Source organism: Ovis aries, chromosome 4 (genome assembly GCF_016772045.2).
Source record: "Ovis aries strain OAR_USU_Benz2616 breed Rambouillet chromosome 4, ARS-UI_Ramb_v3.0, whole genome shotgun sequence".
NCBI lineage: Eukaryota > Metazoa > Chordata > Mammalia > Artiodactyla > Bovidae > Ovis > Ovis aries.
Window position 1 is genome coordinate 88,708,114 of NC_056057.1, and position 27,871 is coordinate 88,735,984.

Consider the following 27,871-nt stretch of genomic DNA (forward strand, 5'->3'; position numbering starts at 1 on the left):
TGCAAAACAGAAGGAAGATTCACAGATACAGAAAACAAATTTATGGATACCAAAGAGGGAAGTCGGGGGGCTGGGATGAACTGGGAGATTGGGACTGACACACGTGCACGACTATGCATAAAATGTGCAACCAGTGAGAACCCACCGTATAGCACAGGGAACTCTAGTCAATGCTCTGTGACTTAAAGGGGAAGGAAATTTAAAGAGAGGGGATATGTGCGCATATGACTGCTTCACTCTGCTATACAGCAGAAACTAACACAACACTGTAAAGCAACTACACTCCAATAAAAAATTTTTAAAAAGAAAGCTGAAGAAGCCATATGAGTTGGAGACAAAGCAGATTTTGGAAAAAAGATTATCAAGGACAAAACTGGAGTTTATATGAAGAGGTTAATTTCACAAAAAGACATAAAATGCTAAATGTGTATGAACTTAAAAAGCATCAAGATACAGGAGGTTAAATACCAACAGAACTGAAGGTAAAAAAATACATGTGTTATTACAGATGGAGATTTAAACTAGAAGTATGTTCCAGACCTTAGAGGACAGAAACCAGGGGGTCAAAAGTCAAAACCCTTGCTGTAGAAGTCATCTGCAGAAGTAAGCAAAAGATTCAATTTAACACATCTTGAATTAATTTAAACTCACAGGTCCACAGGAATTTATGTGATGACCCTGTAAAAGTCAGGATAAATTCTAAAGCATTTGTAATCATGGATTTTAGAGGCCTATCTGCTCTATTAAGACTTCAGTACATAGAGAACAAGTAGTTTATTTGGTTTAGCTTGGCTTCCCCAACACCTAGCAAAGTTTTTGACTTGACTAGTTGGTAAACATCTACTGAATGTCTAAAGCTGACTCTTACTAATAAATTATGTTCATCAATATTTAACTATACAAGTGAGTTACTGTTTCATTAAAAATACAAAGTCCCAGTAGTGCTTCTTTTACAATGGAAGATTTTAGCTTCATAGGCATCCTCCAGTATTATCAAAACCACCACCTGGTTTAATAACACAGTGAAAACAATTATAGTGAATGCATGAATTGTTCACAGAGTTAAGGTTCCACATTGCTTGTCTATTAATTAATTCTGCTAATTTATTCGCTAGAAATGAGTCACAAATTAGTAATGCAAAGTAAATGACACATATAGAATACAGAAATTGAGAAGCAGATTTGCAAAAAGATTGAAAATAAATGTAAACATATGTACATTATAGAAGTATCACTCTTAATGAACATACAAATTTTAAAATGCCAGAATTTTGTCAACTTACATTGTTTATTAGGGCACAGTTCAATCACTTATACCACTAAAATAAGCAAACAAAATACAACTATGGAAGGCATACATTTAGACAAATTATAGGCTCCAAAGGTGAAATACATGGAACAAACCGGACATTTTACTCAATTTTTGATATGCATGATTAAAATAACAACTGAGGAGGAAATATATTATTTACTCTGTCACTGCTAAATTATGAAATTTAGCAACCTTCTTCAATTCATTCTATCTGACTGGGTTAAGGAAGAAAAATTTTGAAATTTCAGTCACTGTCATAAAACTCTGAAGAGTATCATATCTGTATGAAAAACTATTTTGCAGTGAGGAATACCTATTTATTATAAATTGCCAAGCTTCTTCAGATAACAAATGATTTTCACTTTACTATTCAGGGCATGCCCCATATATACCCAATAGGTACAAATCTGATGGTCTAAGATAGGGCACATGTGAACAATTACTTGTTGAATAAAATGCACAGATATTCTTCTTCTATCAAATAATTCTTTAAAGCTTCTTCCAAATGTCATTATCTGACTTATTAAAATTCAGTTTCACTCAAATTTTCAAACAAAGTGATGAGAGAACGTAAAGTTCCTCTTTATAGGCTTGCAAACACTGGGTATTCATTTTCTGAGTCAGACAGCAGAAGAGGAAATAGCATAATCACTTACCTGACATGCATTATAAAGAAGCTGGTGTTCTAGTTTTTTAATCCCCAGAATCTGCTGAAACATTTCATAGAGCTGTTCCTTGCTCAGAATAAGTTCAGACACAGCGCTCAGGGCCATTCTGTTAGGCGGTTTACACAAGTCCTCTTCACCCCTGTAAATGGCATCATACTTGGCTATCCAGGAACTCAGCACTGTCTCTTTGCTCAAGCCGTCAATTTCCGGCAAACTCCGCACCCGTTTTTCTATATTTTTCTTAAACACCTCTCTGAAGTCATTGGCAGAACATCCTCCACTCTGAACCATTCTGGCCACTCGATCACTCTTCAGAAAAACCTGAAAACAAAACAAAAAATAAATTAAAAAACCCACTTACAATTAGGTAGGGCCACTAATGCCAACTGCTTTTAGCAATCCAAGAGTTATGAGACCAGACATTCTTCAGTGGTTCAGATGTTTTGTAAAACACGTTAACTAGTGACAAAATGGAAGCTCCAAATCATCTCTCTTAAAATGCTGAAATATTTAGGAGAAAAAACAATGAGTTTTGAGAACCTCCTAAGATGATCCGTCCTTGACCTATAGACTCGCCACATGAAGGTCATGTGGAGACCTGAAGGTCATGTGGGGGGATCTCTGCAACTGATACCCTCAAGAGCTGATTGAGAAGGTAATTGAGAGATGACCCAGCTTCTCTATCTGTACTTGGGAGTTCTGAGTAGTTCTTCAGTAAGGAGAAGGTTTGAGAAACTGAAAGCTAACAGTGTGGTAAGTCTAGGTTCTAAGTCAATATCCTCCGGGTACAATCATTAATCACAACTCCTGTACAGATGGGGGTGGGGTACACCTGCTCCTATCCATGACTTCACCAGCTCCCCAGCTTCGCACACACTTCTCACAGCTGTGAAGAATCCATGATGGAAAAGCAAAATCTAAGAAACTTCTAGCTGTCCACGAATGCCAGCTAAGAAATAAAATACAACGACAACTAGGGAGAGAGACACTTGTGAAATGTGTAGGAAGAGATGGGTGACAAGTAGTAAGGTCATCCTGTGTGGGAGACATCAGACTTGGCCTCAGATCTCTCCTTTCTTCTAAGTCAAAGACCCAGTTATCAACAAACATCAGTCAGGATTCGCGAAACATTGATTCTGTTATTAATATTTCTATGAACCCTCTATAGGTCACATGAGACTGACTTTATTCCTGTTTTCTTCCTATAATAACAAAATATTCTTCCAAAGAGCCTGCAGGACTATTTAACATAGCCCCCATGAGTTCCATCTGTTGTTAAGACTTCTGGAACACAAGTTAATATCAATCATTTTCCTAAGCACTGACTCAGGAAACTGCTGCTGCTAAGTCGCTTCAGTCGTGTCCAACTCTGTGCGACCCCAAGACGGCAGCCCACCAGGCCCTGCCGTCCCTGGGATTCTCCAGGCTAGAACACTGGAGTGGGTTGCCACTGCCTTCTCCAATGCATGAAAGTGAAAAGTGAAAGTGAAGTCGCTCAGTCACGTCTGACTCTTTGCAACCCCATGGACTGCAGCCTACCAGGCTCCTCTGACCATGGGAGTTTCCAGGCAAGAGCACTGGAGTGGGGTGCCATTGAGGTGCTCCTAAATCAAGACCCCACTCCCTGTTCTCTGCTGCTACCATGTCTGTCTGCGTGCAGGCCAGCAGCACACACGGTCCATGCAAAGCAGCCCCAATGACTGCCATGAGTTACCATATCCTAAACCTTGTCCCCACTTGATTTCTCCCTTTTTCAGACCATTCGTACAAAATGCTGTTTTCCTATCTTTGCTCATTGGCCAGGGAGGATTCCTGACTTGAATATTTTGGTTGACTAACTTACTAACTTACGGCAGAAAGTGAAGAGGAACTAAAGAGCCTCTTGGTAAGGGTGAAAGAGAAGAGTGAAAAAGCTGGCTTAAAACTCAATATTCAAAACACTAAGATTATGGTATCCGGTCCCATTGCTTCATGGCAAATAGATGGGGAAAAAGTGGAAACAATGACAGGCTTTATTTTCCTGGGCTCCAAAATCACTGCAGACAGTGACCGCAGCCATGAAATTAAAAGAAGCCTGCTCCTTGGAAGTAAAGCTATGACAAAACTATACAGCCCATTTAAAAGCAGAGACATTACTTTGCCAGCAAAGATCTGTCTAGTCAAAGCTATGGTTTTTCCAGTAGTCATGTACGGATGTGAGAGTTAGACCATAAAGAAGGCTGAGTGCCAAAGAACTGATGCTTTTGAACTGTGGTGTTGGAGAAGACTCTTGCGAGTCCCTTGGACTTCAAGGAGATCAAACCAGTGAGTCCGAAAGGAAAACAATCCTAAATATTCCTTGGAAGGTCTGATGCTGAAGCTGAAACTCTAATACTTTGGCCACCTGATGTGAAGAGCTGATTCTTTAGAAAAGACTCTGATGCTGGGGAAGATTGAAGGCAGGAGGAGAAGCGGACAACAGAGGACAAGATGGTTGGATGGAATCACTGACTCAATGGACATGAGTTTGAGCAAACTCTGGGAGATGATGAAGGACAGAGAAGCCTGGCATGCTGCAGTCCATGGAGTCGCAAGAGTCGGACATGACTGAGCAACTGAACAACAGCTTATAAGGGTTGTGAATTTTATAGCAGGCAAACATATGACACATATACACAATGTTTCCTCTTTTTTTCTTTTTTTTAACCAGCTGTGGCTCAATTACGGTTAAATCTTAAGGTACACGTATAAGAAGAGTGCATTTATTTAGATCAAGGAAAATAAAATTAAGATACTTAATATAGTATATTTTACCTAAAAATGCCTTTAACTATTATCCATCTAAATACACCAGGGTGTCTCCACCTCTTTTCTCCTGCTTTCCAGTCTGGCCTTCGATGGCCCTGCCTCTGGCAGCTGGCACAATTTTAGAGGGTGCTGGAGGGACACTGGAGGATGAGGGCTCTAGTTCTAGGTTCTTTTTGTCTACCTACAGGCACATGGTACCATCCCTGGGGCAGCTTCTCTGCAGACCCCAAGGCTGGCTTAGAGAGGCACCCCTCCCCCTGGCAGGTTCCTGGGCAGTTGTGCGGTGCAGCACTGCAGAAGGCAGACTCCCGCGGGTCCCACTGGCACAATACGGCGGTGACTGTCTGTGAAGGACACTCCACGTCTCCTCCAGGGAGATGTGGCCCCAGCCTTTGGGATGAAGGGAATGGGACCCTCCTCCAGATCTGTTGCTTCCTTGGGGGCTCTGCTCCCTGTGTCTGCTACTCCGATATTCTTGCATTTTCTTTACCCACTGTAGCAAATCTCTCATTGTTTATAATACCTTTTCCTGTTCAGTTATTGTGTGGTTTCTATCTCCAGATTGCACCATGATACAGAAATACTGAAATGTTACAAGGAAGACTACTTCTAAGGGGAAGATATTTGAAATTGAAACAATTTTTGAAAATGCAGTAATCATATAAAGCTGGGATGGCAAGATATTTTTTAAGTACAACATAAATGCCTTATGACTGGCTTCAGAAAAACATTTAATTACTTTGATATCTAATGCTTTTAGCTGGCAGGGGTTTCAGTTTTTTTTTTTTTTCAATCTCTTCTGCTTAACAGTTAGTACTAAATTCTACCAAGTCACCAAACAGTGTTTCTGAAGCAAGGACACTGATGAACTTAGGTTTATAAAGTCTTAATTTCCCCTATAAAATGATACCTACATTCATACTGACTCAGTACAAATTCATGTTACTGAATCAACATTTCCTAAGGGGTAGCAATGTGTCAGGCATTTTGCTAAGAGTTGGGGACACAAAGTGAACCAAAGACCTTGCTCTCAAACAGCTCATACCCCCTGAGAGAGAGAGGACACACAGAAACCTAGAGGACTAAAGCTATGCAAAGGGAGGGAAGGAGAAGGAGGTTATCAACTCGGTTATCTGGGGGGCAAGGCTGGGGAGGAGGGAAAAACAGGACAGAGACAAAGGGTCTATGATCGGAATGACCTGCGGGTTGCGTAAGGAGAAAAGGGAGAAGAAAATACATTTCAGAAAAGTCAAAGATAACAAGCAAAGACGTATAAAATCGCATGACCTTTTGAGGGAAATATACGAATTCCTATACTTCAGGAACATTAAATATAAGGGTGAAGGGAGCAATAGTTGTGCCAATCAGACCAACAGAGACCAGATGGCTGAATGCAGTTTGTGCCAAGCCAGGAATCTGAGCTCTGCCGGAGGGTCAGGATGATGGTGGGTAACCTCGTTGCTCAAACACTGAGAAGCACAGTTCAGACAAACAACTGGTGGTGACAATCAGCCAGAACAGGGAGCGGGATCAGCTACCAGAGAGCACGGGAGACCAAGCAAAAAGCACTAAGGCCTTGATCTAGGGCAAGCATCATGGGCTAGAGAGAGAGGCAGAAGGGAGATAATTAACACATCGTGATGAGTTCTAGGACGTGTAAAGGCATGGAAAACACAATTCAGTTTTTACTGGGGTGTCTGGATTCCACTAGCCACAGATAATTAAAGAATACAGACAGAACCACATGCGGAGGGCAGGGGTTGCAGATGGTGGTGGGTAGATGGGGAGGGCATGGTCATTGATTATTAGTTTAGTTTTGATAATGGCCAGCTTTGAAAACCAAATAAAACAGTACCAGAGTATGGAGCAAAACTCTCTGAAATACCTACCTTTACTAAGTGGGCAGAAGAATGGGATCCAGGGGAAGGTGGGTAGTGTCACAGAAAAAGATGGCAAAAAAACATGACACGTTAGCAGTCAGGAGAGAGAGAATCAAGTACCACAGACACTGGCAGGGATTTGTCTCTACCACAGTCAAGGGCCCTGTGGCAGAGAAGATAGGTAAAGGGTAGGCAGTCATCTGCAGCAGGAGACGACACCTTGTCACCAAGTTAAGACAGCAAATATAAACTGTCCTTCTAGAAAACGTGGGTGAAAAGGAAAATGAGGGGGAGGGAAAAAGCTGAAACTGGGAGATGACATGTAGGCAGTGAGGGAGACCAATCAGGAAACAAGGGCGGTGTGAGGTCTGAACGACAGAGAACCATGAAGTACGTCGCTTTTGAGACTAGTATATGGAAGCCTGCCATGCGCTCTCCCATCCTTGCCCAGGGTGGTTGGGGGTGGACGCAAGATGCTCTGAGGCAAGGAACTGAGGTTCTCTGTCTAATAGTCCTCTGCAGGCAGCCCAGAACCAAGGGAGTGGTCTGGAAAACAAATTCTTTAGCCCAGTTGAGCCACAGGATAAGTGTGGTCTCAGTGGACAACTCGATGGCAACTTCACGAGAGACTCATGAGCTCTCCTTACACATCCCACTGCCACCCTTAATTTAACAAACTTTGAATGGGATTCCTGACTCTTCCCATTATTTGCTCACCCTTCTGCCCATCTGCTTCAGTGAGTAGCAATACTTCCCCCTCCCTTCAGGAGAGACCTGGAAACTCTTAACTCCACCATCTCCTCAATGTTTATTTCCCAACATACACCTTCTCACTGAACCCTGTTGACCCTACCCACCCCCAAATCCCTCCTCACCTCTTCATGCCCCTCACTGAGACTAAGAGTAGCTGCCTCTTAATTGGCCTTCCTTCCTGCCTTGGAAATTTTCCTGACAGCCTCTCTACTCTGATCTTCCCCAAGTTGCGCTCTACACTGATATTAAAACAAAAAAAAAAAGTTATTTTTAGTCTGATCCTTTAAATTCTTCTCTAGCTTAAAAATTCTTCTCTGACTTTCCACCAAAAGTCATCAGCAAGGCCTTTGAGGTCCTACACTTCTGGTCCCAAACTACCTGCCACCCTGGCTTCACTGCAAATGGCCCTGCCACTCAGTCTCCATCCCCTGCCTCCACCATCTTTCCTCCAAACTCTTCACATTGCTCATCTCACAACCCCCAAGTTACCTCTAACAGCTCTCCAGATCCCCACTAACGCCTTGAATCATCCACAACCTATGTTGTTTGCATGCAATCCTAGCACCCTTTTTTCTTCATTCAAAGTCACTTTGTAACTGTAATATTTAATTGTCAATTCTATTACATTTTACTCACATAAGGCTAAGTTCCATGCAACCAAATACAGTTTCACTCACCACTGTATTTGTGGCATTTAGTACTGGGTTGGCCAAAAAGTTAATTCAGGGTTTTCCCATAAAATCTTACTTTTTGGCCAACCTACGACCAAGGTAAGCACTTAGAGAGTATCCACTGAATGAGAGAATGAGAGGGGAATACACAGTTTGGATGGTTAAACTAATAATTCAATATTTCCCCTCCAGGCAACTGTATAATTTAAATAATTAACCAGTATGGTTTACTGAGTTTCAGTTATGTTTACAGAAGAAAGAAGTATAGGAAATGGACCCTGTTCCTATGATGGGAGAAGGAAAGACATCTCAGGGAAAGAGGCACAATAAGTGATGTCACAGAGAAACCAGTTCAGTGAGAAAAAATAAGATGTATGCTGTCTAAAAACCATACTATTGTCTAATTCTCAACCTGTGCTGTTTTTGCAGAAATTATAGTTTAAAAATTTTCAGATGTTGTAAGTTAAGAAACTGTAACAATGATAGATTTAGTCTCATTAGGTTGCAACTATCTTGATTCCTGTGTCCTTTCATAACACTTATCAAGTTAAAGGCAGGTAAAGTGTAACCCCATGTGAAGGCTAGTCCCAGATGCTCGTCTCTGTGTCTAGGGTGCCTTCCTCTCTAATGAAATTCTGTCTGAAGAACATGTACCTGGGGGCTATCCTGGCACAGAAATGGCTTCAGGAATTTAGTTTACCAACACACCCATTGATAAACAGGTTTTGTCTTCCCAGAGCTCTTCGTATATTATCTCCTTTCATCCTCATCATCCCTGTGCCTTATTTCATCATCAGTCTCTTTGACAGATCAAGTGGGTAGGGAGAGAAGTGACTGGCCGAAAATCACAAAGTTACTGGGAGAATAGAGACTGAATCCCCACCTTTGGAATTTAAAAGTAACATCCCTTTGCTTTTTCTTCTTTCCCACTCTTCCATCCCACTGTACCCCTCCTCCTCCTACCAAGGGTTCACCCCGAGAGCCATACAGTATGCTGGGTGCTGGCCAACACTTATGGAATTACCAACCACTGATCTCCTTCTGAAAAAGCCACTGAACACACCAATTCAGCATGGCGGGGTGGGGGTGGAGGTGTGATGGTCCTCATATCGGAAAGCTAACATAGTATGCATGCCACCTTTCTCCACATCTTAGGGATTTTTAACTTGTACACGGGTCCTCTGAGTACCACCAACTGCCACTCTTTCCATTCACCTGCTAAGTTTATAGACCACAGAAGTTACTATCTTCAAGCCATGGTGAACCAACAACAAAATTGAAATGTGGTGACTGCAACAAGCAGCTATATCTGCAAAGGCTAAGTCTGCTCAGCTGTCCAAATAAAACTTCAAATATACTTTTTTTTACAAAAGTACTTATTGTTTACATATTGCTTTTGATGTGAAATATGCATTGCTTCTTGATTCAAAAGGATTGTATAATGATGAGAAAAACATTATCTGCTTGCCAAATCATTGTGGCTATCTATGAGATGATTCCTGGGAAGGCTGCCAACATGTTTTCAGCCAGGAAAACACTGAGAAAGAACAAGAGCCCCACTTATAACAGATGCCTTTTTCTCCTTAATAATGACAAAGAAAACACTGTCTAATAATTTCAATAACCTATGTGGCCTGTGGATAAACCCTTTCTTAAACTATTTTTCAGGTGTTATCAAATCCATGATCAATTTTTTTGATAACAGGGATGAATTAAATTTTACTAGATATCAAATAATTCCCAGTTTTCCAGCATTAATATCATTATTTCTTATCAGGTCACTTCTCATGTCTAAAGCTAGTTGACAGATTATTCCCTGTTGGCACTATATAATTTCAGGCATACCATCCATCCAAGTCTCCCTCAACCTATCTTTCCAGCATTCTCTTCCACTGCTCCCAAGAACATACTTTCTGTTCCAATAAAGAAAAATACTTAACCTCCAACAGTCTCCACCCCAACAGCACAACCATTTGTTTCATAAATATTTAACAAAACATACTCCACGCTGGGCAATGTGCTCAGTGCTGGGGATTTACTGGTGAGCAAAATGGTATAGGTTTGCTGCCTTCACAGAACTTATAGTGGAAGAAGCAAGCTACAGAAACTAAAATGACTGTGGGATGATGAATGTTACTGAGAACTGAGCACTTCTGGCACGATGAGAGTTTGTAGCAAGGCTGTGAATCTATCGGAGGAAGTCACAGAGCTTCCTTGAGGAGGTGAATGACGGATGAAGACCAAGAAGAATCAGCTGAGATACGAGGGGAGACCAAGGGACAGTGGGGTGAGTGGGACCCAGCTGGCCTCAGTGGGCTTTGGTGAAGGGAATGAACCTACAGTGATAAGAGAGAAGGGACTGGCTTTATAAGTCCTCGAAAGGTGTCTAGTCTTTATTCCTAGAGCACGGAACGCCATCCAAATGCTCAAGTCAGGGAGTTACATGAGAAAGACTGCATTTGAAAACAGCTGAAATTTATGCTAGGGTATTTATTTATATTAACCTTGAAACATAAAGTAGGTGGTGGTATCTGTTTTAAAGGTAAGAAACTAAAGCACAGAGAGGTAAAGACACTTGTCTGAGGTCACACAGCCGAACTGTAGAGGAGGGAAAATTTAAGCCTAGACCATGCAATCAAATATGATGCTTTATCAACTTATGGCTCATTAAACTGAAGGGGAGAAAGTAAGGAGCAGACAGAATGAAGAGAATCAGGCAGAATATACTCCTGTCATTCTTTCCTCCTCTGTGATGCTGTCCAGTTTACGCCACTTGTTCATTCTGGGCCTTCTTGCTGCTGCTGCCGCTAAGTCGCTTCAGTTGTGTCCGATTCTGTATGACCCCAGAGACGGCAGCCCACCAAGCTCCCCCATCCCTGGGATTCTCCAGGCAAGAACACTGGAGTGCGTTGTCATTTCCTTCTGCAATGCATGAAAGTGAAAAGTGAAAGTGAAGTCGCTCAGTCCTGTCTGATTCTTCACGACCTCATGGACTACAGCCTACCAGGCTCCTCCATCCATGGGATTTTCCAGGCAAGAGTACTGGAGTGGCTGGGCCTTCTTAGCACTGTCCATTCTCTCTGAAGGTAAGAAACATACCTGTCCTCCAGTGAGCAAATTCCGTACAGCATCATTATCTCTCTCTCCTGCTTAGACTATGAACTTCTTAAGAACTGCACCTTTAAAAATCCTCTGTACAGTATGGTATCATTTGATAGGCAAATTTTGAAGAAAATAATGAGGTCCCCATAGTCCTAATGGATTGTGGAAAGTTATTAAATCCAAATGGGGGTGTTTTGACCAGTGTGGGATGAAGTTTTCACTGATTCAATGTAAAGAAATGAACACTGAAAGTAATTTTAATAAAGCTAAATTTATTCCATATATTATTTGTAGAAATCATAGATTCAAGTCACTTCTCTGTAATACAATGTTGTTAACAGTAGATGGTGGGTTAGTTTTGTTTGTTTTGTAGTGGTTCTTGACCTTTCTTGGCAAAAAATATTCGACTTTGCTGGTTTTCCCTTTCTTCCTTTCTGATCCATGAATTTTCAAGGTTTAGAAATCACTCCTTTAACCAATCCCATTCCCTTCAAAGATGTTAAGAAACTGTAAATTAAAACTGACAGAAAACTTAAAAAAAATAAAATATATATATATATATATAGGTAAGTGATATGCCTAGACCTTTATAAACTGGGAAGCAGATGCTCTCAAAAGATCCTGCCTTATAACTTATCTAAATTCCTTATATCAACTCTCTAAAGCCCTTAAAGCAGACCTAAACCCCTTAAACTACCAAAGGCTTCTCACTTTGTCTGCAGTAGGAATTGAGATGACTTTACATTCAGATGTACTTAAATGTGATTTGAAAAGTATAAAAAAACTTTTTTGGGGGAAAAATATGCATGCTATTCCCATCATTAATATTACAAATTTTTATAAATCTTTTTTCTTCTAATATCAGCTAATAGCAGATCCTTTAGTATTCCTTTATAGGTATTTTCTAGCTCAATGATTAGTTTAAATCTCCCTAAGCTGATGAAGAAAATCTCCTTAACCCTGTAAGTACAGAGCAGGAAACGAAGTCTACCAAGTCACTCAATCCAAGCACAAATAAAAACAGAGAAGCATGATGACTGACTACTAGCTGGGTTTCTGATCTGTACAGACTGAAAGTCTTAAGGGCAAAAAACGTCAATTTCTATATGTATATATACAGTGAAAGGAAGGCATCACCCTCCCACTTTCCAACCCATTCCCTCACTCTTCCCCTGTTTCATTCAACGTTTCATAGTATTATAGAAAATTAAAGAAAACTTTGAAAGCTCCTTAAAGAAGGTTGAGCACTGAAGACTGACACTTTTGAATTGTAATGCTAGAGAAAACTCTTGAGAGTCCCTTGGACAACAAGGAGATCCAGTCACTCAATCCTAAAAGAAATCAGTCCTGAATATTCATTGGAAGGACTAATTCTGAAGCTGAAGCTCCAATACTTTGTCCACCTAATGCAAAGAACTGACTCATTGGAAAAGACCCTGATGTTGGCAAAGATTGCAGGCAGGAGGAGAAGCGGATGACAGAAGAAGAGATGGTTAGATGGTATCACCGACTCGACGGACGTGAGTCTGAGCAAACTCCAGGAGATAGTGAAAGACAGGGAAGCCTGGAGTGCTGCAGTCCCTGGGGTCACAAAGGGTTGGACATGACTGAGTGACTCAACAACAGCAGCAAGTTCACAGGTTGAGCTGCTTTATTCTGCCTATATTATGGAGAGGTTTCCTTGTTTGGGGATTTTTCCCCCCTTATTATAATGATATAGAGAATAAATTTTTTAAAATTTTTAATTTTTTAAATAAATTTTTAAAATAATACAGTAAGACTGTATTACTTTATAGTCTTAGTATCTAATATTCAGTAAATCCCTAAAATCATTTATTTTCATTGTATGGAAGGAAATGTGGTTTCCAGGTTTACAATACTCCAATTTTGTGTAGTGCTTCTTATCTCATCCTCATGTCTGCTGCACTGCCCTTGGCCGTGAAAGAATGCACCAAAACCCAGAAGGAAATCAGACCTGAGTGTCCAAGGTACGGCACAAGCTGAGAGACTGAGCCGTATTGGGTCAGTTTCCTTGCTGGTGGAATAGGAATAAATATCACTTTTTCTCACACAGTTTTTTGAGTTTTACATGAAATAACACAGTAAAATATTCTCTTAATCAGTTATGCAAACTGTGAATCTGTGGACCTATGCCAGCACCCGAATCGTTACCTGTCCCTCAAGAAGTAGAGAGTATGTGTTTAGAAACTTGCAGTGATGAGACATTGCCCTGACATTCCTGTACGCTATTTTACACCAACATCATGTTATGAAAATGTGCAAACATACGGAGAAACTGAAGAAAGTCTGATTTAACCTATCCTATTATCAAATGTGAAGAAACCATAAGTTAAAATCAACAGCAAACAATCTCTTTTGTTCTGAAATCTACTTCCTGCCCTGTTTTCACAAATAACATTTTTTAATTAATTAATTTTTTTATTGAAGGATAATTGCTTTACAGAATTTGCTGTTTTCTGTCAAACCTCAACAAGAATCAGTTTCTCTTTCACATAACTATCTGTCTTCTCCATTGACTTAAATTATTTTCATTACATATTTCAGGGTTAGTGAAATACATGATCTTGTGTTTTAACAAAATAATCCACAATGGATTGAAAACAATATGAGTCCTTTGCTGCAGATACATCATCAAGAAAGTTTTCTGAGAAGATGTTGATGCAGAAATTGGGAGAAGATATTTCTAAGAATCAAATTATATTTTCCACAAGACTATCAGTGCACTGGAGAATAAGCTACTGCCCTTTCAAACGGCAGCTAAGAAAACATGAATCCTGAGGACTGCAAGTCATTTACTCTTGATGAGCCAAGAGCCTACAAGCAAACGAAGCTCCAAACTAAGAAAGAATTTCTGGAAAGTAAATCAATCTTGAAAGCAAACATTCTTTAAGTCAAAGAAAAATGAACCCCACACCGTTTGAACAACATCTCCCTGGCAAGTAACGACTCTTAATAAAAACGTGTTGGATGAGTTCCGCAGTCTGTACTGTGTAATTATTTGTTTTTCCACCAGATGGCAACTATGGGTGGAATAATGATATTTTTTAATCTCAGAATGTGATTTTCAGGATTGCGCAAGAGTTCAAAGGTATAAATCCAATCACCCTTTCAGAGCTTGAATTCTCTTACCACCATGACCACCACCATCAAAAAGACAACCAAACCACCAAACTCCTTTAGGGAAGAGAAACTCTCAGTTCATGGGGGGTGGGGGGGATAAACTGTGTGTGCATGCTTGCTAAGCCAATTCAGTTGCGTCACTCTGTGAGACCCCATGGTCTTTAGCCCGCCAGGCTCCTCTGTCCATGGAATTCTCCAGGCAAGAATACTGGAGTGGGTTGCCATTTCCTCCTCCAGGGGATCTTCCCGACCCAGGGATCAAACCCATGTCTCATGTCTCCTGCGTTGGCAGGCAGGTTCTTTACTAGTGCCACCTGGGAAGCTCAGCCTGTCTATGGACAGGACCAGCTACCAGAAAGTCCTTTGTTTCCACAGGTAGCTGTCACTTTCTCACCTACTTCTTACCTCTGTGATAGTAGAGACTATCTAAATTCTCCCCAAGGCCATTCTTCAGGTTTTAAATGGCACCCCACTCCAGTACTCTTGCCTGGAGAATCCCATGGATGGAGGAGCCTGGCGGGCTGCAGTCCATGGGGTTGCTGAGAGTCGGATACGACTGAGCGACTTCACTTTCACGCACTGGAGAAGGAAATGGCAACCCACTCCAGCGTTCTTGCCTGGAGAATCCCAGGGATGGAGGAGCCTGGTGGGCTGCCATCTATGGGGGTCGCACAGAGTCAGACACAAGTGAAGTGACTTAGCAGCAGCAACACTGTCTTCAGCCTTCCAGGTTAAACACTCCTCAGGTGACAGGGGCCTCCTGGCACACATTTCACGTTTTTCTCTGTTTTAGCACGAGACCCTTGTTCCTTTCAGCCCCCTGCCCAAGTATTCATCTTCTTGACAAAACCTCCTCTATTTAAAACTGCCAACTCTGCCTCTGACAAGTCCATCCTGTTTTGTTTTCCTATACAGCACTTACAATTGTTCAATAAATTATATTTATTATAATTTCTTTCCAGTAGAAAGAAAGCTCTGAGGGCGCTGGGTTTACTCGCCCCTGTGCTTCCAGGGCAAATCAATATTTAATGAATGTATGCATGAAATGCTTCACCAATGAATATGCCATATGAGTAAAACCTATTAATGCAAAAGTACAGCAATTCTAGTTACAGAAGCAATGCTTCTATTAACGCAGTGTGTTGTGTGTTAGTCATTCAGTCCTGTCCGACTGTTTGCAATAGCATGGACTGTAGCCCCATCAGGCTTCTCTGTCCAAGGAATTCTCCAGGTAAAATACTGGAGTGGGTAGCCATTCCCTTCCTGACCTGGGGATTGCACCCTGGTCTCCTGCATTGCAGGGACGTTCTTTACTGTCTGAGTCACCAGGGAAGTCCATTAATGCACTAGGAAAGGCCAAGCACCTCGAGAGGAACTGCTTAGATGCTCAGTGACTCATCTTGCACTTACTTTCAGCTACAATTTTGAAGACACTGACTCTCCCTCCAGTGTCCGTGAAGCTGGTTTTACGGTCCCAAACCTAAGTATTTATGTTTCTTTTCTGAATTCCATGTACAACCCACTGTTTTCGTGTGTTATTTTCAGACCATTAGTGAATGAAAGAAAGTGAAAAATGAGCTCCTCCATCTGTCCACGGGATTTTCCAGGCAAGGGTACTGGAGTGGGTTGCCATTTCCTTCTCCAGGGGGATCTTCCCAACCCAGGGATTGATTGCTGGTCTTCTGCATTGTAGGCAGATGTTTTTACCGTCTGAGCCACCAGTGAAGTCCAGGATTTAGTGAATAGGTGGTATGCAATACTATCCTTTCCAGCGTGGGCTGCCTCGTCCAGTGCATGGACTGCCCAATCTGTTTCAGTTTCTCAGTGTTTTCCTAACCTTCTACTGTGAAATTCATAAGCTGCGATCTACTATCTATTCATTTCCTTACAACTCTCTTGGCAATGTGATAGTGGTGGTAAAGAAACCAGAACTGGAAGAGGAAAGGAGCAAGCATTAATGCACAAGCTACGCATAAAATCTGAGAGCAGTGGCACCTGAAATGCACCTAAACGTGTGTCTTGGAAAATTTAACAACTCTTATTTGTGCAAGGTTTTAAAATTTACAATTATTTTCATTTACATTATTTCTATCTGATTACAACTGTGTGATGCATCCGTTTCCGAGAATGAACTGACCCTCTGAGACAGGAGAGGTTCTTAAACTTGAATGTCCATCAGAATCAAATAGAAGACTTGCTAAAATAGATTCTGGGTCCCCCAGAGTTTAGGCCTGCAGTGGGGCCTGAGACTGTATAGTTCCAACAACTATATGAGTTCAGATGAAGCTCATCCTGCTGGTCTGAGGACCACTGTTCTGAGATGTTCTGCCCTGGGGCAAGGATCTGAGTGTGCAGGTCATCGGAAGGAAAAGCATGATGTTCTTTTCAATAGGGCAAGTGCGCTTCCAAGGACCAAACTTCTAAAACGAACTGATGTTATTAGGAGAATTATAAAAAAATTTCTTTTTTGACGTTTCCAACTTCAGAGGAAAGGAAGGTATGGAAAACCCCTCTGACTAAAGTTTTTACATGACGGAATGACTAGTTTTCAGCATCATTACCTCTAATTGGGAGTGGCCATTCCTAAAGCTTAATTTTGCTTTTTCACTCAATCGGATGTACCCTTCCCACACCCTCGTCTACCCACACGCCTCTTTCCTAATTACCCTGAGATCTCATGACTTACTACTTTAACCTCCTCCTGTTAGCACTTTCAGAGCCTATAGTTAAGATTTTTCTTCTAAGGCCCAATCCTGTAAGTCCTCAACATTAGACTCACCTAAACATGTTCTCCATTACTTAAAAACTAGCTTTTCAAGCTACCTGTAGTGTAGTGGTAAAGATCAGGAGCTGTGGAACCAGACTGAGTTCAAATACAGGCTCCGCCACATACTGACTGTTTAACTTTGGGCAAGTTACTTAGCCTGGCTGGGCCTCAGTTTCCTCATCTAAAGAATGGGGGTACTGATCACACCTACCTCAGAGTTACTGTTAGGACTAGTGGGTTTCTGCCTGTGAAGCTTATATAACGGTGAGTGTACTGTAGCTCTGGTTATGACTAACAACCTCATCATCATTTTGACAGTCATCAACTTTACTCAGGCTTTCACACATTTTTGAGGGAAAAAGTCCTATATGACTACAACTTTGCAAATGGAGATATGGGTTCAAAGTAGTAACATTAAATTTCATTTAATAGTAAACTACAACTAATGCAAAAGTAAACAACAGCTGAACCCTCATTAATAAATTCCTAATCATGTCTTTTGCTGTATTTTACCTTAATTAGCACAGACCTATACTTTGAGCCATGTTGTAAAGCACCTGTAAGTTCTTTGGGCTCCTCAACTTGAGCATACTAAAAATTGGAACTCCCTTTCTACCCTAAACTGGCTTCATCTAACTATATTTTCTACCTCAGTGAATGATATCATCACCTCCAATCGGCCCAGGTCAGAAACCAAGGAGTCATCCTTAACTCTTCACACTCCTCCTCAACTCCTTCTAGCCCACCCCCTTCTCTTCTGCATTCACTCTGGGTTGCTAAACTGCAGATGAAAATTACGGGTGGAGGTAAGTTTTGAAATCACTGCTACTTTAGTAAGAAATGAAGTAGAAAATTCTCATCAGCAAATAAAATAAAAAAAATTTTATCTGGGATATGACCCACCTTTGATTCCTCTCACCCAATTCACCTGCTGTTTTTGTTCGTATTTTCACCTTGTCAACTCCTGGGTTATTGCAACTGCCTCCAAAATTCCCATTCTTCATTTTCCTTAACCAAAATTCTACATGACAGTCAAGCTTCTTTAAAAGGCACTGTTGTTCACTGTTTCTTCCATGAGAATGCCCTTTTCCCCACCGAGCAGTTCCATTTTAAATGTTATTTCCTTATTTAAGAGTTGCTTGCTTCTCTAGTTGAAATGCACTCCTCCATACTCCCAGAAATCTTTATCAATTTCTCTCCATGAAATGTAATCCTTTATAACTTGATATTTAGATGTTTATCTACATATTTTCAGGAAAATGACAATAAGTAAATCTGAAGGAATCAGAGGATGAAATTGGGAACCCAACTAATATAAAGGCCTTTTGGAAAAGCCTTATTTTTGGCAGTGGTTCTCAAACTTGTCTGCACACTGGAAACACCTGGGTACCCAGGACCAGGGCCCTATCCCAGAGGTCTTGGGTACAGTCAGGGTACTGAGCATTTTAAAAACTCTCCAGGAGGTTCTGATGTGTAGCCATGGCTAAGTACTGGTCTATGAAGGAATAAAAATAGCTGAGATTAATATAAAAATTTTTAAACAGAAGTAAAGATCTGGTGGATATCAACAGAGACAACTCAGGGTAGGCAAATGATACTATAGAAAAAAACTGTGGAAAACAAGAAATTCGGTATCACTTGGCACACAGAATGAGACTGAAATGTCTTACAACTGGTTCTAGGCTGAAGCTGGAGAAGATAAGATGGGATCGGAAAGGATGGTTACAGGCAACTCTGCTTGGGATGAGAACAAAGAGCAAATGGTAGGAAGGTCAAGAGGCTTCAGAGAAAGAATGCTGAAGAAGTCGCCGTGAAGTTGGGAAGTTTTTAGAACTGACAGAAATTATGTGGCAGCAATGAAAGTAGAAGTGTTAGTCGCTCAGTCTTATCCGACTCTTGGTAACCTCATGGACTGTAGCTGGCCAGGCTCCTCTATTTATGGAATTCTCCAGGCAAGAATACTGGAGTGGGTAGCCATTGCCTTCTCCAGCGGATCTTCCCAATCCAGGGACAGAACCCGGGTCTCCTGCATTGCAGGCAGATTCTCTACCGTCTGAGCCACCAAAGCAGCAGCAATAGTGCTGCTGAATTAGGAGATAAATGTTACTGATGTAGGAACGTTCCCAAATCAGTTACCCCGGTCGTTAACAATGAGGAGAAAAATTCCTACCAGCAGCTGAAATCAAAGAAAACGTCTTAGAGGCCTGACAAAAATGACAGCATCATTGTAAAGACAGATGTTTTAAGCTGTGGTGTCGCTATTAAAAAAAAAAAAAGGGACATTTTGGTTGTGAGGTTATGATGATATTTGAGCTTAATATATACATTAAGGAGATCAAACCAGCCAATCCTAAAAACAATCAGTCCTGAATATTCATTGGAAGACTGATGCTGAAGTTCCAATGCTTGGGCTACCTGATATGAAGAGCTGACTATTAGAAAAGACCCTGATGCTGGGAAAGATTGAAGGTGGGAGGAGAAGGGGATGACAGACGAAGAGATGGTTGGATGGCATCATGAACTCAATGGACACTGGGTATGAGCAAGCTCTGGGAGATGGTGAAGAACAGGGAAGTCTGGTGTGTCTCAGTCCATTGGGTTACAAAGAGCTGGACACAACTGAGCAACTAAACAACAACAAATATATGCTGAAGTACTATAAAATGTACAAGTGTTGTAGAGTGTAAAGTGTACATACAACTCTAACAACCGCGCCCTGAGACCAGATCATGTCTCTAACTTAAAGTACACTACTCTACCCCTCTTCTCCCCCCAAAATTCTTACAGGTTAGAAAACTAGGTATGCATATTTCTGTATTAATAATTATAACAACCCATAATCCTTATTTTTCATTCAGTTCAGTTCAGTCGCTCAGTCGTGTCTGACTCTTTGCGACCCCATGAATCGCAGCACGCCAGGCCTCCCTGTCCATCGCCAACTCCCAGAGTTCACTCAGACTCACGTCCATCGAGTCAGGATTACTAAACACTAAACATTAAAAAAAAAAAAAAAGAAGTACAAAAACCAAATAAATAAATTCTAAACTACAAAAACTAGTGCTCATGGTAAATGATGGAGCAAGAACATGAAGTTGCCATTAAATGGACTTCACAGTATCAATGTGTGAAGGCTTCCTCTTTAATGCTTCTTCAAACTCTGATCCTTTCTCCCACTTGTTCATGCAAGCTGCTTCAAAAACCAGTGAATTGTGTGATAGGAGAAAACACTTTAATGTATATACTATGCTTAAATACCACCAGAAATGCCAGATCCTGGCTCACTAAATCCTTTGAAATATGTTACTGTAAATATTATGGCTGACCAACATCTCTCTATAGGATGACTAGAGTAAATCTAGAGCCAAGAAACAGGGATACATACTATAAACATACTGTGCCTTTTAATATGAGGTAACACCTATTTACTGTATAGGTAAATTCACCTGTAGCTTCACTCAGTCAGTAGTCAAGTGCTTCAGACTCATTTTCATGTCAGTAAACATTAAGTCCAATTTATCTCCATAATAAACAAACAAGTGTCATTTTTATAAGGAGTGTCAAACCCCTACCTAGTGAGGTGAGCATGTGGAATCAATTACCAGAGAAATGCAAAAATATATACAAAGGAGGAATGCAAGGGAAATTCATATGACATTGGTATTAGGGGCAAAATAATTCATATTATGGTCCCACGCCATTATGGTAAAATACATTTGCATCACTAGGTATAAGAGAAAACGTGTAGCCCAAAGAATAGGTATAAAAAACTATTACAATGAATAATACCTGACATTTGACACAGCAGTGCTATTTCCAGGTTCTTGTTATTGAACCCAGAGTAAAAGTGGTTTATTGATCTGTTTACAGCATTCTAAAGACAAGGATTAAAACTGCTGTTTTGTTCTGACATATGAAACAGCTAGGCAAAGAACTCAGGCCGCTGCCTGCCACATGGTAGGCACTGAAGCAATCATAGCTCCTGAGTTCCCTGATGGGACCTTTTCCTTCTTTGTTTCAAACAGACTCTAACTATCCTCTAATGAACATCTGTTGAAAATTCTCAAATCAAGATCATAAGCACACTGTGTTCAATGTTTGATGTCCACATTAACAAAGAAATGCTTGATTGTAAAAGCATATTCATGCCAATTTCTCACACATGAAGGTAAGTCAGATTTAAGATGGACAATAATGAATAAAGTGGAGGCATGGGAGAGAAAGGAGAAAATGTGTGTAGTGGAAAGATGGACAAGACAATGGTCAGTATCAGTGTGAAGAGCAAACAACAAATTCCTCAAGTGTTAGGTCTAACATGGAATACACACTCCACATGAATTTGCCAAGAGTACACAGAATGATCATAACCTGAGACCCTGGGTCTGGGGACTGCCAGCACCTGGCCATCTGCTTAGTTTTTTCCCGTGTCTCAGTTCTCTCTGGTCTTAGAGGAGCGTACCTCTTCCTTTAAACAGTCTTCCTTGGCATTTCAGTTAGAATCAACTACTGCCTTCCTGCCTGGCTATGCATTCCAGTATTGATAGCACACAGCAGCTCACAAAATTCCTCTTAATAGAGCTCTCTCTAGGCTTGTACAAGAATTCAAATCCCTGTTGTCAGCCTTGGAGAGTTCAAGGCTCTTAAGTAAAATTATCCATGCTAAACTGTGATACTGAATACTGCCTGGGCTAAAAATTAAATTTTTGTTTTATCAAAGTGATTTGGGATGAAAATTTTCAGGATTAAGTTCCCACTATTTTGTGTGATTTGGATAAACAGTCCAGTTTTTCAGATTAACACATAATAATTACATTATTTAAAAAATAATTATTATTCATTTACTCAAATATTTGAGTCAGGTGTTGTGCTGGATCCTGGGAATACAGAGTGAACAAAACTAACAATCCCAGCAATTCATAATAACTTCTACATTCTGGTACTTATCTACAAAATAATCACATAGTTACAGTGTTTTATTTAATTACAAAAAATTAACTAGGGAGTGGGGTAGGGCATAATTGAAACAAGTACACTATGACTAACCACAAGAATTCTTTATTTAAGTCTTTCTATACATTATGACAGAGAAGACAATGGCACCCCACTCCAGTACTCTTGCCTGGAAAATCCCATGGACGGAGGAGCCTGGAAGGCTGCAGTCCATGGGGTCGCTAAGAGTCAGAGATGACGGAGCAACCTCACTTTCACTTTTCAATTTCATGCATTGGAGAAGGAAATGGCAACCCACTCCAGTGTTCTTGCTTGGAGAATCCCAGGGACAGGGAAGCCTGACGGGCTGCCGTCTATGGGGTCACACAGAGTCGGACACAACTGAAGCAACTTAGCAGCAGCAGCATACATTATGAACATGTAACAATTGTGATTAGCAATACTCGGTGCTAAAATATCTGCTATTTCCTTAAAGAGTGCTGGTATTTTAACTCTAAAATTCCTATCATCATATATACACAGATGACATAAAATGTACAAATGGTTTGAAGAGAATTATGTGTCAAAACAGTACAATTCCATACAGCAAAAATTTCACACCAAGAATGAAGAGAACACAGCACAATGACCTTCAAATTAGCATATTGTACTAAAAATATCAAAAGATAAATTTTATTCTCCCAAGCTTATAAAAGCTCACTTATGTTTTTCAAATTTCATTGATAGTTTCTGTATTATAAGAAACATATAAATATATTAGCAATTTTCCTACCAAAATAAAGCCCAACATATATGCAAAAAAATTCAGGAATAAATTTTGTCCTTGATTGGGAATTCCCTGGCAGTCCAGAGGTTAGGACTTAGTACTTTCACTGTGGTGGCCCGAGTTCAATCTCTGGTCAGGGAACTAAGATCCTGCAAGCCACATGGGGTGACCAAAAAGTAAAATATAAATTCATGTGCACATAGAAATAAACATAAATACTCACAGGAGCAACATACACTGACAAAAAAATTACATTTAGTAAAGGTGAGAAACAGGAAAAAGAAAAACAAAAAAACCCTGCTCGGGCTTTTTCTCTTTTCTGAGACTTGACAAATGCAGAAAATTACCAAAGTAACAACAACAACAACAAAAAAGACACGAAAATCACAGTTTGGACAAACTGCTTGTCAGTATTTAGGACCTGATTTCACAAACAGGTTTAATTCACTTCCTCGAAGGCCATGATGTCAAGGCGAAGGATGGATGTCTGCTGCTACTGAATTAGACCGCCCGACGTCCTGAGAAGGAAGGGGCTCCTCTGCCTCCACGTGTGTCACTTTATCTGACCTTCCTGAAGGAGGAAGTTCATTATTCGTGCCCTCTTCACTAGATGACAGGATATCAGCCAACTCGTTGGACATTAGAACTTGCAAGGACTCTGTTCCATCTTCAACATCCACCTGAATCCCCAAAGCTTTTAGAATATCACATTTGCACATGGGGCACGTCCCATGGGCTAAGATCCAGGGGTCAATGCAATTCTTGTGGAAAAAATGTTTACAAGTCAGAATACGAATTGTATCGTTAGGCTTATAGAGTTCAAAGCAAACTACGCAGCTATCTCCATTGCCGCTTACTTCCTCATCCCCCTCTTTCAGTACCCGAACCTGAAGCTGGCCAAATGCTTTCTTGAGATCATTTGTTAACCGTTGCCACCTCCGGTTCTGAATCCTTGCTACCCAAACTCTTCGAATATGATAAAAGATGAAATACACTAATGTAGCGGTCATGACGATCACAAAAGAGATGAAATAGTGATTCATCCAGATGATGTGTTTTCTTCCCACCTCAATCATGACGGTCACATGAATGCCCTTCTGAATTAAATGCAAAATCTCCATGCCTTTTAAGTTACCAATCATTACCACAACGATGTCTTCAAATATCTGATGAGACATGGGAAAGACCTGATTGCCAGTTCCTGGGAAATTATAGATGATCACTCCACTGGCTCCATTCTCCACCGCCACCTTGATCTTCTGGGTGAAGGCACAGCCTCCCCGTTCGACAAGGGCAAGCCATGTCTGCGAGCTCTTCAATTTCCTGAAACTGGTATTGGGGCTGCAGGCATTTTGTGTTTTTCCCTCCGGAGGCACGACGACTCCTGCCACTGTCTTCAAAGCGGAGCTTCTTCCAAACACGCCAGTCTCCCCCAACTCTGACAACATGCGATTCCCAACATGAAACGATATGTTCATGTAAGCAGTCCAAACAGCGCTGGTTCTGCAACAGTGCTGGCTAAGCAGCCAAAGGAAGCTGAATTTCATGAGCCAGGAAGAGGCAGCATTGTTTCTCTGAGTGCCAACCTTGAGTAGACGCATCTCTCTCTCTGCTTAAGTGACTGAAGAACCAACCCAACAAAAGGATGTGGCTTCCACATCTGTTGATGATCAATGTAAACTATTAAAATGAAAAATACCTTCTGGGTGAAAACAAGTTCCACTGTCTTCCAGCATGTTTTTGTAAGAAGTTCTTAAAGAAGTCTTATGAGTGTTGGATTTTTTTTTTTTTTTTGAGAGAGAGAAAGAGGAAAACTTTAGATTGAAAAAAAAAATTCCCACTCTCACTACTGTCACTCTAGATACTGTTTACTGTTGGGTGATATGATTATGACATAAAAGACAACACAGCCAATTAGGTAAGAGCTTAGAGCATGCTGTATATTTATTGGTTGAATGCTTCGAATGTTGCTATGGGTAATTTCAATGTTACTGGACAGATTCAGCCCTTGAGTTACATGTTATGATACCAGGTATCACATTAAACTAAAAAATATAAAAATTATGTAATGTATGAATTTTAAAACCTGAATACATATGCAAGAAAAGCCATACAATTAACACTTTCCTTCACAATCAGTGAAGTAAATATATGTTACAAAATGCCAAGTTTTAACCATGAATGTTATTTAAAAATTAGCACTACGACCAGATATGGGGTAGAAGTGGTGAATAACAGTTTTTAACTCACATTTTCACCATACAATATATTTTTTAATCTAGCATGTAAAAATTTGAACTTTATTTAATAAAGCTTGCTCATAAGTTTGTTGGATCCATTTGGTTTTAATTTTTAAAAGCAGGGTATCCCATTCAATTTCTTCAGCCTCACTACCCTCACTTTTGGCAGCACTAAAGACAGAAAAGACCAATGTCATTTCTCTGCAGACCTGACATCTGTTAGTAGCTTAACAATATTTTGAGGAAAGAGGAGGACAAATGTAGGGGAAAAGATTCAATATAGCAATGATGGTTTACCATAGTTTACTCTGAACAAAAATGTAGCTACAGATTTTAGAAAGACAAACTTTGAGGTCCTCACTTAAATTTAACCACTGACATCAGTGACTGTTAAAGGTCATCGAATCTTTTAACAAAATGTTTGCCTAAGTCAGCAAACATCCTTGGTGGAAGACCCCACATACACTGTTAGTTCTGCCTGTATTTTTGCTACACTTAGGCCAAGAGCACAATGTAACTTCAAAGCCCAAAGAATGACATGTGAACTAACAGGCATGGGCACTCACTGGTACTGCCATACACTTTCTTGGGAGAATTACTCAGGGGTTCTTATTCACCAGCTAGGACGCCAAAGCCAAGAATTTTGACCTTGTACATAAATGTCTCTGACTTCTACGCATATGGTACTAAGAGATACTTCAGGTTTCATCTTGCCAGAACTACAGAAGCTAGTGTATTCTTATGAAACAGCAATTAGCAACATGACAACGTGAAGTAGGAAAAACAAAGGAGAAAAGATTTCTTATGGGCCCATCAAAAAGTAGCATTAAAAGAAAAACACTGATGTGACACCTTCCGCTCACAATGGTCTATGTTCTTTCCCAAAGGCTGTTAATCTGATTTCCAGACACTCACTCTTCAAAACAGACAGTGAGGTACACGGTGTGTTGACTCACAAAGTGCCACTTGAGTCGGACATCAATGCTTTTGCATATTATCCAGAGATTTTCATCAAAGCAACAAAACCCACATCTTTAGGCCTCTTATTGTTATACAGGTATCTACCAGAAAAAAAAAAAGGTAAGAGATACAATTTTGAAAAGCAACTGAACAAAAGTTTACTTCTGCTGTAGGTCTATATTTTCAAAACGTCCCAAATAAAGACATACTACCATTTAGTATTTCCTAGTCAATTCTAGAAGGAAAACCTACAACCATAGTTGATACATTATGCTAGGGTTTCAAGGGGTCTGGCAAACAAAGATACATTTAAAAATATATATATATAATGCTACTCTAAATGAGGCCTATAATTCAAAATATTTTTAGATATATAACCAAAAGTGCTAGCATCTAAAATAATTATTCAGAACACATTTCCTTCCCAGTCAGTAGATTTGGCAACCAGATTTCCTGGGTATTAATAAAATTAACCATGGGAAATTAAATCAAGATCTCATCCTATAATTAAGTTTACTGAACAGAAGTATTATTAGATACCAAAAATTAAACATATGGAAGCAAAGTATAAAAATTAGTATAAAGAAACTTTAAAATATTATGACTAATTCTCCATGGCATCAATATCACAATCACTTTAATTTGAAAATCAAAGCTTAATGTATACTAAAGCCCTTACTTAGATAAGGACAAAAATGTATAACACAACACTAGAAAAACAACAAGTTCAAATAGCTGGACATGATACGGAGTTTTATTTTTAAAACAACCAAGTTTCACCCTCTTTAGTACTTGTGTAGAAAAGTTGCAGTTGAATTTTCTCTCTACATAAAGTGCTAAAAGAGAATTCATCTTAACTTTAATCACTGGAAAGACTCAGTTACATCTTCAGGAGATCCTCGGGGTTTCTTAAGTTTGCAGAATGTCACACTTGCACATGGGGCATGTCCTATGGGCTAAAAGCCAAGGGTCAATGCAAGCCTTGTGGAAAACATGCTTGCAAGTTAAAATACGTACTACATCTTGAGGCTTGTAAATGTCAAAGCAAACAACACAATTGTCTTCATCTGGCTCCAGCTCCTTGTCCCCTTCTTGGAGCACTCGCAGTTGAAGCTTCCCAATGGCTTTCCTCACATCTGCCTTCAGCTGCCTTCGCCTCCTGGTGGAAGAACTGGGCCCTTGAGGTCTCCAGGCACAGTACAGGAACAGGTAGGCCATGGTGGCGGTCAGGAAGGTGAACAGAGACAGGACGTAATGGCTCACCCAGGGCATGTGCATTCTCCCCACTTCAATGATGATCTTCACATAGACTCCTTTCTGAATCAAGTGCAACAGTTCCATGCCTTTCAGGTTGCCTATCATCACAGCAACTATATTTTCCGTTCCCTGGTGAGACATGGGGAATATCTTGTTGCCTGTACCTGGGTAGTTATAGATGATCACCCCGTTTGCTCCCTTCTCTGCGGCTACATTGATTTTGCGTGTGAACGTACAGCCACCCCGTTCAATGAGGGCCAGCCAAGAGTCTGCTTGCCCAGGCCTGCTGAAGTTGGTCATTGGGTTACAAGCGTTCTGATTCCATCCTTCGGGAAGTACCACCACGCCAGACACCCTTTCCAGAGGAGAATGATTCCCGAACACTCCACTCTCTCCCAATTCTGATATGAGGCGGTTTCCTACCTGAAATGTTATATTCAGGTGTGCTGTCCAAATGGCTTTTCCTTTTGAGTCAGGAAGGCTTAGTAGTAGAAAGATGCCGAGCCTCCACAGTTGAGATGAAGCAGAACTGTGAGCTGAAGAAGTAATTCTAAGTAGGCTCATTCCTTCATTTGCCTATTAACAGACAAATGTGAAAAATACAACCACATCCGTTGTAG

General features: G+C 40.5%; 2 protein-coding genes across 13 annotated transcripts in view; both read right to left on the bottom strand.

The window, feature by feature from the left end:
* Positions 1-27,871, bottom strand: part of CADPS2 (calcium dependent secretion activator 2) — a 574,734-nt gene that overhangs the window by 366,854 nt on the left and 180,009 nt on the right. For 11 of the 12 annotated variants that reach the window (XM_060414820.1, XM_060414821.1, XM_012177054.4 and 8 more), the window contains exon 3: positions 1,969-2,301. In XM_060414820.1, the coding sequence (XP_060270803.1) occupies positions 1,969-2,301 (333 nt within the window). Of the gene's footprint in view, positions 1-1,968; positions 2,302-22,113; positions 27,828-27,871 lie in introns of those variants that run through there. The other variant, XM_042248753.2, reaches the window with a different exon arrangement.
* RNF133 (ring finger protein 133) lies at positions 22,114-25,959 on the bottom strand. Its single transcript, XM_042248754.2, has one exon. It carries the CDS (start codon positions 24,393-24,395, stop codon positions 23,262-23,264), a length of 1,134 nt encoding a protein of 377 aa, XP_042104688.1. The 5' UTR covers positions 24,396-25,959; the 3' UTR covers positions 22,114-23,261.